The sequence below is a fragment of the Mastomys coucha genome, unplaced genomic scaffold (assembly GCF_008632895.1).
Source record: "Mastomys coucha isolate ucsf_1 unplaced genomic scaffold, UCSF_Mcou_1 pScaffold21, whole genome shotgun sequence".
Lineage (NCBI taxonomy): Eukaryota > Metazoa > Chordata > Mammalia > Rodentia > Muridae > Mastomys > Mastomys coucha.
The window spans coordinates 143,035,345-143,048,649 of NW_022196904.1; the positions used below are offsets into that span (position 1 = coordinate 143,035,345).

Genomic DNA, 13,305 nt, shown 5'->3' on the forward strand with positions numbered 1-13,305 from the left:
CACTCTGTAGACCAGGGTGGCCTCAAACTCAAAAGATCTGCCTGCCTCTGCTTCCCAAGTGCTGGGATCAAAGGCATGAGCCACCACCAGCCAGCTCAAGCCTGTTGTTGTTGTTGGGGTTTTTTTGTTTGTTTTTTGTTTATTTTTTTAAAGATTTATTTTATTTCATTTTTATGTGTATGAGTACACTGTAGCTGTACAGATGACTGTGTTCCATCATGTGTGTGGCTGCTGTTGATCTCAGGACCTCTGCCGGCCCAGCTCTCTCCGGCTCCGCCGGCTCCGGCCCCACTCGTTCCGGCATAATTTTCTGCAGCTGTCTTCAGACGCACCAGAAGAGGGCGTCCGATCTCATTATGGGTGATTGTGAGCCACCATGTGGTTGCTGGGATCCGAACTCAGGACCTTCGGAAGAGCAGTCAGTGCTCTTACCTGCTGAGCCATCTCAGCCAGCCCTGTTTTTTTGGTTTTTTAACAATACATACTTGGGTCATTTTTCCCCATCCATTCAGCTACTTCATATTTTTCGGTTTGAGAAAGTCATACACTTAGTCAGAAAAATTATTAAAAGGTAATGACATACTACTTGTATTTTAAATTGTTTTCTAGTTGTTTTGTACGTATTTTCACTTTGTGACATTTGTTTATTTATTTATTTGGAGGAGGACACATGTGAAACTCAGAAGTCAACTTGTGGGTGTTGGTTCTCTCCTATCCTGTGGGTCCTGGGAATCAAGCTCAGGTTGACAAGCTTGGCAACAAGTTTGTCACCACCTTTACCTACTAAGCCATCTCCCCTGCTATTTGTAGATCTTTTTCTTTCTGTTTTCCTTTGTAGTTAAGTAATTGTCTCTAATAGTATGCTTTTTGGTTGATTTTGGCTTTGGTTTTAGTTTGTTTGTTTGGTTGGCTGGTTGATTGCTTGCTTGGTCACTTATTTTAATGTGTATAGGTGTTTTGTCTGCATATATGTATGTGTACCATATGCATGTTTCATACCCTTAGATGCCAGAAGACATTGCAAGATCCATGAGATGGGAGTTCCAGATAGTCTTTTTACTGTCACAATTTACACTTTTTATATTACACATCATTTAACAACTTATGGTATTTTTAAAATTTTTGGTTCTTTGCCTTAATAGTAATGATAAAATTTAAACATGGCCTGCATAACACAAGATTGTTCTAAATTTGACTGTTTACCATCCACACGATTTTACATGTTTAATGTATTTCTGTTGTCAGTGTCCTTTTCTTTCAGATTGATGACCTTCCTGGGATATGTCTGATGGCAAAGGTTGAGTAGTGATGCATTCCTGAGCTCTTGTAGGTTGAGAAAAGTCTTCATCTCTCCTTCATTTCTAAAGAATACTTTTTTAGATAGTGTTCTTACATGGCACAGTTTCCTGTAATCTTTAACATTTTCAAAATGTCACCTCATTTTTTTCATGACCAAGAAGGTCTATGCTAAGAAGTCTACCATTACACATGTTAAAACTCCTTCATGAATTATTTCATTCCTGTCTTGTGTGTTTTTCAGATCTTTTCTTTATATTTCATCTTTGAAAGTTCAACTGAATCTTACTGAAGATATTCTAGCACTCAGATATTTATATAACCTCCTGGATTTGAATTTTTCAGCTATTAAATATGTAAATATTTTCCTGTGTCTTTGGTCCCACTTTAACATCAATAACTTTAATTTTTATCTTTTAATTCTGTTCAATAAATCTAGAACCTATGCCATCACACTTCATTTTCTTTTAATTTCTCTATTGATGGATATTTTCAAATAATGTACTTTCTAGTTCATAGATTCTATCTTCCACTTGATCATTTGCAATTGATGTTCCTTATTGAACTTTTTATTTTGTTCATCACATTTTTCATCTTTAGGATATCTATTTTATTCCTTTAATTATTTCAATATTCATTCAATTTCTCTAATAAAATTTTAATTACTTCTTGTATTTCCCCAAAATTTGCTGAAACACCATAAAGCAGCCACTTTGAATTCTTTGTCAAACTGGTTATTTATCTCCGTTACCTTTAAGTCAGTCACTAGAACCATATTTGATCAATTTCATGAAAAGTAAAGCTACGGACTGGAGGAACAAAAAAGGGACATTAGGGAGCAGGAAGAGTGGAGGGTGACAGGGTATAAAGGACTCTACTCAGAGTATATTACACAGTTACATGAAAAGGCATGATAGAACCCAGAATAAAGAAATTCTAAAAGACTCTCCATTGAAACACATGATTTTTTTTTTTTTTTTTTTTTTTAGAAATTACAAAATAAATTCTTCTTTATTCTCAGGTTAGCACATTTTGATGGATTTCTCTGACTTTTTTTCACTATCCTTGCCATCCTTGCTGTCATTCAGTCAGGACTTTTCTCAGTCCTACAGTCCATGGCAGGGAGTTCAGCCTTAGTCCAAGGTTTGGGATCTTCTGAGCAGTTTTCTTGCCTCTGTGTTGTTAAAGTTAGATTTCTATGAGAAAAAATAAATCTGGTGAACAACTGGTATCTTCCTAGCCACTGTCTGTCTGTCTGTCTGTCTGTCTGTCTGTCTCTGTCTCTTATAGCTCTATATCTCACTTACAAATTTATATAGGGAATTCATAAAAAGGAAAATGTGAGTAGTTCAGATGTATTGAGAAGGCCAAAATGGTTAATAAATGAAAAAATTGATTCCATCCATTGTGTGCAATTATCAAGTAGCAATTCCTTAATCTAAAAGATGCCTGTGCCCTGAAGTTTAAGTAGTTCGATTAAACACGCTAATATCTTATCTACCAAGAGTTGTTGCTTCCAGATTACATCACAATGAAATGAAATAAAAATAAAGCATTTTGAAGTCAGACAGCTTGTAATAGGTATTTGATGGATGTAGAAGTAGAATATCAAGGAACAGTAAAGAGCTGAAATGTCGAACAAGGACAAGATTAAGAGGAGCTGATATTTTAATAGCACACACAGCTATTACAGAGCCCCCCAAACTTACAGAGATGTTATCCTAATAAACCTAACACAAGTTGAAAATACCATGTCATAATGAATCTAATACAACTAGCTCCCTTAAACACACTCAGAATACTTACTTTACCCTACAATTTGACAAAAAATCATTAATTGTAAAATGTTTTGTAGTGAAGCATTGACTGCCCATACAATATATTGAATACAGTATTTTAAAGAATACAGAATTGGCTGCTTTCTTTTGCAATCGTGGAATGATGTTGAGCTGTTGGAAGAAGTGGGTTCTAGAGTGGTAGCTTCAATCTTTGTTATAGACCTCTTATCCCTCATGCCGTAGTGTGATACTCAGAGAAGGTGAAGTTGTATGTCAGATCGCATGAATGTTTTTCCTCAAGGTTTGGACCTGTATCTGATAACAATTCTCTAGAACTATTTCCTTTGAAGTCTTTATTCCCTGTCCTCCTATTTCATTTTCCATTGTGGACGATCTGGGTTACTTAATTTTTGTCAAAAGATGGTGTAAATGAATAACCATATTGGAAATGGTGTTAGGTTATACCAACAATTTTCAATGTTCTCTGCATCATGGCAATTTTACAGTGTTCTCTCTGAACAGCATAGTAATTGTGATAGAGCTAATAATAGTCTGCTATTTCTTGTGATAACCATTGTCCATGCATTACCTCAGTCTATTTCCACAACTATTCCATAAGGGGAGGGTAATAGTATTGCTCCCAAGTTGCAGATTAGGAAAATGAGAATTAAAAAAATAACTTACACAAAAGCATATAACTGATGGGAAGCTGAGCCAAAATTTTAATTCAAAAATGTCTGAGTACAGATCTGCTGGAGAGCATGTGTGTGTGAGTGTGTGTGTGTGTGTGTGTGTGTGTGTGTGTGTGTGTGTGTGTGTGTGTGTGAGAGAGAGAGAGAGAGAGAGAGGGAGGTGACCAGAGGTTGACATCAGGTGCCTTCCTTTATCACTGTCTATCTTATTCTTCAAGACAAGTTCTCTCTTTAAAACTGAAGGTTTCCGGTTTATCTAGACTGGCTAGCTAGCAAGCAACAGCAATTCTTCTGCCTCCACTTTCAGCACTGGAATTACAAGTGCTTTTTTTATCTCAATTTTTTCCACGGGTGCTGGGGATCTAAACGCTTTGCCAGCTGAGCCATCTCCCAGCATCAGGTCTGCCTGACCTTTTACCCATTTGGTGCATTGCTTCAAACCCCCATTTTGAATTTTATTCTACCCAATTTTAACCTCTAAAAACAATGAGCAAATGATTTTTCAGGTAATTTGTTTTGCCCCCAACTGACCTCATCACTGAAAACTCAAACAAGGGACTAAAATACAGGCCCTAGAGAAAATGTACCGGTGGAATAGCCCTGACACAATTTAACTCTTGGGGACAGTGTTTCTCACCTTGCTGATTTAGGTTTCCCAAGCTGACCTCCGTCATCTCAGGGGACCAACAAAGGTTTGTTAGCCAAATTAGTTATGATTGTTGTTTTACAATAATTTCAAGTCTGAATACTACTGTGACTTCAAGGGTAAGTTCCAAGCTACCAAGATGTTGCAAGCAAAAGCTACTTGTCACCTTGAACAAAGGAAAGGGTAGAATGGAATAAAGGCTTAGAAGAGCTAATGGATAGGAATTATGCCTGGTTTTAAAATGCTTTACCATCATGCTGTCAGTTAGCAGCACGTGTGATCTAGAAGTAGCCACCATGCCAGCCTGGAGATTTGACAACACAAAAGCCTTGAGGCACAGCCATTGAGGGCTCAGACTTTTGCCAAGGATTCTTGTAAATTCGTAATGTACTGAAGTCCAAAGGAGTCCATCGAAAGGTAAGAATCTCATCCTTACCTCAGACTTTATGTTAGAAAAATCCTGTGACTGTCATCAGGCCAAGGCTTGGGTATCCCTTGGCCAGGGAACAGAGGCTGAGTGTGGACTTTTGCAAAGAAGCCATTGCCCAGTTCCTATTCTGAAGCATCATTTGATACCAGGAAGCTTTCCAGGAACTCAAGAACTGTGAAAGCCATGCTTGTCAAACTGATGCCAGGCAGAGAGAAATCTCTGTTCCCAAAGAGTAAGAGGTCACACATCTGAAATTAGATAAAATAAGCTCAACACTAAATCAGCTCTGAAACACACATGAGTATTTTCAGGGAGTCCTCTACTTTTTAAAAATAGTCACAATTTTAACTGCACTGCAGTAGAAAATAGAAAATATCTACTGGTATTATAAAATAAATAATCAGAAGTTTCTTTCATGTGAACCCTTCCTATGCATCAAGGAACAACTGCAATGGCACACATTTTGTTAAAAAGCCTTGCTGCAAACAAAGGGAAATGCCTGGCAAGCGCAGCATGTTGTCCTTTAGAGCATCCCTCAGCTGGACTGGCCAGTGTGGTGCTTATTATTCTGTTTCTCATTCAGTGTTGAGCTTTCTAGTTTTCCCCTCTTTCCCCAGAAACTAGAGCTAGGACTTGTATAAGATAAAGACTCAATAATATTTGCCAAAATAAAGCCAGATGTTGCAGTGTGCACCTTTTTTAAAAAGATTTATTTATTATTATATATAAGTACACTGTAGCTGTCTTCAGACACCTCAAAAGAGGGCGTCAGATTTCATTATGGAGCCACCATGTGGTTGCTGGGATTTGAACTCAAGACCTCTGGAAGAGCAGTAGTGCTCTTAACCACTGAGCCATCTCTCCAGTCCTGCAGTGTGCACCTTTAATCCCAGCACTCAGGAGGCAGAGTCAGGCTGAGCTCTGTAAGTTTGAGGACAACCTGGTCTACATAGTGAGTTTCCAGCCAACCAGAAAATACAGTGAGACCCTACCCTACAACCTCTCTCCCTTTCCTTCTCCCTCTCCCTCTCCCTCCCTCACTCCCTTTCCCTCTTCCTCCTCCCCTCGTGTGTGTGTGTGTGTGTGTGTGTGTGTGTGTGTGTATGTGTGTGTGTGTGTGTGCATGTGAATTTCCCTGAAAACATCACCCCTTCCCAAAATGTATAAAATATATGTGTAATACAGAGAGAGAGAGGGATTTATCAAAATTACTTAAGAAAGTAAGTATTAAATAAGTAGATGATGAAAAAAGAGTGGAAAGGAAATAGAGATTCAAAATCAGCATGATTTTTTAAAATTTATTTATTTTTATTATTTTTGTGTTTATTTTGCCTGTATGAATATATGTGTACCATGTGCATACCTGGTGCCCATGGAGACCAGTAGAGGGCATTAGTTTCCCTGGGACTGGAGAATGGTTGTGAGCTGTCGTCATATGGGGTGTGACAAGTGCTCTTAACTGTCGAGCCAGTTCTCCAGTCTGGAAATCAACATGCTTCTATAATGGGGTGCTGGTGCACCTCTTTAAAGTAGCAGAGTTTATTAGTGAAAAAAAAAAATCACAAGACAGAATTAAAGGACTTTCCCTGTCTAAGAGAGTTGTCACCTGCTCGGCACCTAGTACATTGTACAATGAACTGTCATTTATTTGCAGACTTACTAGATCAACTTAATTCTGGGTTGATATAAGCATCGACTCCTGCCCTGTCATTTACCAACTGGGCAATTTAGTTAAACTTTTAAACCACTGTTTCTTCATTTAAAAACTATGAGGGGCTGAAGAGATGAGCACTGACTGCTCTTCCAGAGGACCCAACTCTAACTCCAGTTCCAGGAATCTGACTTCCTCTGCCCTCAGTGGCACCAGGTATTCACATGGTTCACATGCTTTCATGCAGAGGAAACACCATACACATAAAGTAAGAATGATAATAATAATAGCAATAATAATTTTTAAAATTAAATATATATGAACAATGAAGTTACATGTTACACAAAATTAGAAGGCCTTTTTAAGTCAACTAATGTCTTAACAAGTCTTAAAAGGTACCCAATAAATGCTACTCACTTTTGCAATAAGAGAATAACTTTGTTTGAGTGCCTGAATGATTCATGTGATACCTTCATGGTTCACTTGTAGACACATCATGTCAACCACATTAAGTTGCCTGGATACTGCCATTGTTGGCCTTCAGGAGTATGCAGTCAGTAAGAGAGTCCAGTTTTGACTCTCTTGCTTTTCTAGATGCTACACAAACACACACAGAGAGAGAGAGAGAGAAAGAGAGAGAGAGAGAGAGACAGAGAGACAGAGAGACAGAGAGAGAGAGAGAGACAGAGACAGAGAGACAGAGAGAGACAGAGACAGAGACAGTCAGTCCCAGGAGTTTCTGAAAAGAAAAAAAAAAAATCTCAGCAAAGCATACATACCTGTTATCCAAGAATGTCATACTAGACCTGATGGTCCACACCTGTAACCCTAGCACTCAGGAAGCAGAGATAGAAGGATCTCCTTAAATTCAAGCCCAGCCTACTCTACAAGTTTCAGGCCAGTTAAGGCTCCATAGCTAGACTTTGTTTCAAAAACTAATTACTTAAAAGGATGCAAAAGTTTTTGTTTGACTACATCTCACCTTGAAACCTGCAGTGCTGCTGCTGCTGCTATTTGGGAAGATCCAATGTTTTTTCTTTATAAAAACTGAGGCCAGAGAAATAAAGGGATTTTCACTGATACAAAAAAAAAATATTTTTATAACAAGATCGTTATAAAGCAAAAGACTAATTGAACAGGCTAATGAATAGCAAAGAGGTCTGATTTTGTTTTATCTCCTTTCCCCAGCCTCCTGTCCTCCCTTGCTATTAACTAGATATCAGCAGCTCTTCCCTGACAGCTGCAGCCACTGGGTCTCTAGAAGCTACCATGTGCTGTATTGCAGGCAGAGCTTTTGCCTTGGGGTACGGTGTTTATGGTGTTGTTCCTCCATCTCTGCACATCTCACAACCAGAATTCCCAAACTAGTATTTTACTCCCCTCTTTGGGTGAGTCCAGATTTATGCTAATATCTAAGCACAGGACAGTCCAGCCATGCAGATGTGCCCAAAGCCAAAACAGTTTAAGCTGGGGCTAGGAACTGGCTCTGAAAGCATGACGATATGAGTTAGAATCCTAGCATCCACTTGACAAGCTGGGTGCATCCACACTGGGATGTGGCAGAGGCGAGGATCACTGGGACTTACAGACTGTTAGCCTAGCCCAAATGGTGAGCTCCAAGTTCAGTAAGAGCCTCTGTGTCTTGTAATAAGGCAGAGTGCACATATGTGCCCACACAGCACAATACCACCCCACCCCACACCACACACAGAGACACATGCACACAATTTTATACAAGCTAGTATCTTTTTAACAGTACAAGGTGATGCAGGAAACCAGAAATGAAATCAAGCAAGCCACAGAATCCCTTCCAGAAAATATGAGATAGGATGCCACATATTCTGTGCACTCAGAAATTATTTTAATGGCCAAGCAATAAAGGACTCAATAAATGTGTCCACTTATTGAGCAGCTAATAAATGCTAGGCATTCTAGATTATTTTTTTCATAGATGTAGTTTAATTTGCACCTAACAATAATCTTATTGTGAAGTAGTCTAAGGAGATGAGGTAAACTGACTTGCAGGATTACAAAACTAGTTAGGTGATAAAAACAGAATTCTAACACACCCTATGTGACTCCATTTATAGCTTACTTTCTTCCATCTTTCCTGGAAACATCAGTCCCAATTTATATAACATATACAATCATACATATGTATCTCACACATATGCAACTGAAATTACATTTTATCAGTGGTTCTCAACCTGTGGGCTGTGACCCCATTGAGGGTGGCACATCAGATAGTCTGTATTCAATATTTACATTACAATTCAAAAAAGAAGCAAAATTACAATAGACATAGCAGCAAAAATAATTTTATGGTTGGGGCCACCACAACATGAGGGTTTGGATTAAAGGGTCACAGCTTTAGGAAGGTTGAGACCACGCCATTCATTATATAATCAAGAAGGCAGTTTTATTGAGCTAAAGCCACTGAAATTTTCTATGAAATTTTTTGTAAAATAAGGTTTCTTCCCTTTTTCCCCCTGTAACTAAATGTTGACTACAAATCAAATCGACAGAAACTGACAAGGTGGGATATGTGCAAAGATATTGAAAACAGAACCAGAATAAGAGAAGCTTGGTTAGTGGAGCTGTTCCATTGGTCCTGCAGAGGAGAGAGCATCTCTGTCATCTCTGAGTCCCCCCTTGGCATCATTTGTATTTAAGTGACTAATTTTTAAACTGATCCATTTTACAATCTTGAACAAATCAAACACTCTCTTCCTCAATGAGGTAGACTAGGTAACCTGCCAAATTCTCACTCTATAGACATCTGTGATTTCTAAGCCACTAGTCAGATAGCACAAGGGTGAAAAAATGGACCAAGAACTTGTAAGCCGTTGTTCTTGGTTCATGATGGTATATAATCTCAAGAGATAATAATAAACTATCTTTTTAAAAAGTGGGGAGGGAGAGGCCTCTTGGGAGTCTTTCTAAGTTGTAACTGTCTCAGAAGAAATTGCTTGCTACTTTGGTTGCTTTATTTAAAAATAATAAGAGAGGAACTGTTTCAAGTGAAGATCCCAGACTTAAAAACATCAGGGAATTGTGTCTTGGGTTAGGTGACAGTTAACCCATGCTCTAAATCAACACACCTAAAACCTTTGCATTCAAATGCCCTAATCAGCAACAAGACAATTTATTTACACTCCTAAGAATTTAGTGATCAGCCACAAAGGGGAAAGAAACACTTATTTGAATTATTATGGGCTTTTATCTTCTCAAATTCATACAAAGTTTTCTCCTATCAGGTTCTCTTTATTCATATTCACAAATATTCATAAGCCATACCTGTTTTGATATAAAATTATTGCCCCCAATGTTTCAAACTAAAAATGATGTCTAAAAGGAACTGCAACCTCATTTTTTCAGGAACACAGCTTCATACAACTTTAGATCCTAGAGTATAAGACATTTGAACTCAGGAAGGATGCATGGATTCAGTGTCAACCCAAGGTGAATGTGAAGAATGACATCAACACTGTTTAGAGCTGTGTGTTTTCACAATAACCAGTGTTTGGCTCAATGTTTTGCCATCATATGGTTAGAAGTCTGTTTATGAACATTCTGGATGTTTCTAAGGCTTTATCTAGTTGGCCTCTTTGTTGCAATGGCAAGAGTTTTCCACATGTGCTAAATTAATTCTGCTTCCATTTATAACCTAACTCACAGCTTTGCATCATCATCACCATTATCATCATCATGTAGGAGGGGAAATGATGACTATGAAGCATTTCATAAAGAAATGAGGATGGGTGAATACCAGCATTTTGGTGCTTGGGATTTTGTTTTGCTTAGTACGGTGCCTTGGATTGTGCAGTATTTAAATGATTGTCTTCTCCTTTTATTTAGACTTTGCAAGAAAATGAAAGCTATATAGTCATTGGAATACAATTATTTTCAAATTTAGATACATTTATGCCTAACCTGAGCCTAAAGAGGTTAAAGAGAACATGATAGAAGGCACCACTGAGACCTCTCATCTCTAGAGTCCCAATGAACTGAGTAGTTCATTGTGTACAGTTTGATTTAATTTCCAAATACTGTTCTGGTCTTTGAACTAGAGTCACAGTAACCAGGGGCAGGTGTTACAAACCCTATGCCTAATGAAAATTCTTGGGGCATTGGACAAACCACCAGTTCTATAGTGAGTTTGAGGCCAGCATGGGCTACAGGAGACCCTTTCTCAACAACAGCAAAAGCAAAATGAATTGATAAAGAATCTAGGTTTTGCCAGGCAGTGGAGGCAGAGGCAGGGAGATTTCTGAGTTTGAGGCCAGCCTGGTCTACAGAGTGAGCTCCAGGACAGCCAGGGCTATGCAGAGAAACCCTGTCTCAAAAAAACCACAAAAAAAAAAAAAAGAATCTAGGTTTTGAAAAGCACAAAAATTTATGATAACATAAAATACTAAAAGCACAAATCTTTCTAAATTATGACACATATCTGCCTATACAGTTCAAACATTTTTTTATTTCAAGTTTCATAGAATGAGTCACTATCGTGTTTCTCCATTTTGCAGCTTTGAGCTTTAAGTTGGTCTTATTCGTTGGTTTGTTCAGCACATACTTTGGGGAGCTCTTCTACATCTGGAACTGTGGTATGCACTGCATTCATATGTCATCAAAGCTCCCACACCACTGAGGATTTCTCAGTCTTTGGTACTTGGAGAGAAAGAAGAGAGACATGGAGATGACAAATGTATAGGTCATATGTTCTATGGCCTTCTTTAAACTAAACAATGTGTATCGTCACTGAGGTACCTTGAAAGGTGCTCTAACAGTGAATGGTGGAGTTAGGAAGACATCATATTCAATGACAGATACCCTGAGACCACTATCATTTTTCCTTGCAGTAGGTCTTGTACATTCTCCATGGAAACAATAAATAAAACTGCCAAGGTACAATTCTTCTTTCGTCCATTCTCGCCTGACCCTGGGGTGCAGATGGTGATTTTTGTGACCTTCTTAGTGATGTACCTAACCAGCCTCAGCGGAAATGCCACAATTGCTGTGATTGTCCATATTAACCACTCACTCCACACCCCCATGTACTTTTTTCTAGCTAACCTGGCAGTTCTGGAAATTTTCTATACATCATCCATTGCACCACTGGCCTTGGCAAACCTTCTTTCTATGGGGAAAACTCCTGTTTCCATCACTGGTTGTGGTACCCAGATGTTTTTCTTTGTTTTCTTGGGTGGAGCGGACTGTGTCCTGCTTGCAGTCATGGCTTATGACCGGTTTGTTGCAATCTGTTACCCTCTGAGATACACACTCATCATGAGCTGGTCCTTGTGTGTAGAGATGATGGTGGGGTCCCTGGTGCTGGGATTCCTGCTGTCACTGCCCCTAACTATTTTAATCTTCCATCTGCCATTCTGCCGCAACAATGAGATCTACCACTTCTACTGTGACATGCCTGCAGTCATACGCCTGGCTTGTGGAGACACGCATGTTCATAGGACTGCCCTGTATATCATCAGCTTCATTGTCCTAAGCATCCCCCTAACTCTGATCTCTATCTCCTATGTCTTCATCATCACAGCCATTTTACGGATCCGGTCTGCTGAAGGGCGCCATCGGGCCTTCTCTACCTGCTCCTCTCACATTGTAGTGGTCCTTCTACAATATGGCTGCACCAGTTTTATATATTTATCCCCCAGTTCCAGCTACTCTCCTGAGATGGGTCGAATGGTGTCTGTGGTCTACACTTTTATCACCCCCATTTTAAACCCTTTGATCTATAGTATGAGGAACAAGGAACTAAAAGATGCTCTGAGGAAGGCATTGAAAAAGTTCTAGGTAAGACGATCTTGTGATTTATTTAAATCAAGGAACTTCTGAAATTGAAATGGGATGCTAATACTACTTATGAAGGTTCCAAACATACTCGTGCAATCCTGTGGTGCTGTACTCAGGAGGCAGAAGCAGAAGGACTGCAAGTTAGAAGCCAGATTAGGTTCTATAGGGAAATCCTGTCTCAAGACAAACCAACTAATGATAAGAATAAAATAGTGGTGGGATGAGGGCTGGAGAGATGGCTCACCAGTTAAGAGCACTGGCTGCTCTTTCAGAGGATCCAGGTTCAATTCTCTTACCAACATGTCAGCTCACAACTGTCTATAATTATAGTTCCAGAGGTTCTGACACTCTCATACAGACATACATACAGATAAAACACCAATGCACATAAAGTAAAATTTTAAATGAAAATATTTAAAAAATAATGTTGGGATGACATGCAAAAATCAAGACTATCAAGCCGGGCGGTGGTGGCATACGCCTTTAATACCAGCACTTGGGAGGCAGAAGCAGGCAGATTTCTGAGTTCGAGGCCAGCCTGGTCTACAGAGTGAGTTCCAGGACAGCCAGGGATACACAGAGAAACCCTGTCTCGAAAAAAAAAAATCAAGAATATCCTCAGCACATAGAGACAGGTGGTCTAATATGCTAGGTCTGATTTGACTTCCAGAGATAATTTATGCTTCTGTCTTTCTGAAAATAAAGCTGTATCATAAGGCAATATTATGCTCTAAGCATAAATAGAGAGAGGCAAAGCAATATTAGTTGGTCAGCTATTATATACCAAGTACTTTGTATGGTTAATTCATATACCCAATGAGAAATTTCAGGGAAATTCAGAAAAAAATGTAAGTGGCTTAAAAATTATATATCTAGATGCGAACACAAGAATTGACAAATCTAAAGGCTAAACTCTTTCCATATGATGATGGTGTGATTCTGGGCTCTCTTTGCCAATAGGACACCTCTGTAACTGCAGACAAGCCTTCCTATCTGTGTGGGCT

At 39.0% G+C, this 13,305-nt stretch overlaps 1 protein-coding gene and 2 long non-coding RNA genes across 3 annotated transcripts in view; 1 reads left to right on the plus strand and 2 right to left on the minus strand.

The window, feature by feature from the left end:
* Positions 1-2,247: 2,247 nt before the first annotated feature.
* LOC116103605 lies at positions 2,248-5,074 on the minus strand. Its single transcript, XR_004123510.1, has 2 exons — positions 4,849-5,074; positions 2,248-2,492 (listed from the first exon to the last, which is right to left on the minus strand). It is a non-coding gene; the product is annotated as an uncharacterized LOC116103605 (long non-coding RNA).
* A 5,876-nt stretch (positions 5,075-10,950) lies between these two features.
* LOC116103602 overlaps positions 10,951-13,305 on the minus strand; it is a 5,697-nt gene continuing 3,342 nt past the window's right edge. The window contains exon 2 of the long non-coding RNA XR_004123508.1: positions 10,951-11,161. This is a non-coding gene — a long non-coding RNA (uncharacterized LOC116103602). The remainder of the gene's footprint in view (positions 11,162-13,305) is intronic.
* LOC116103601 (olfactory receptor 10V1) lies at positions 11,276-12,394 on the plus strand. Its single transcript, XM_031389796.1, has one exon. It carries the CDS (start codon positions 11,372-11,374, stop codon positions 12,299-12,301), a length of 930 nt encoding a protein of 309 aa, XP_031245656.1. The 5' UTR covers positions 11,276-11,371; the 3' UTR covers positions 12,302-12,394.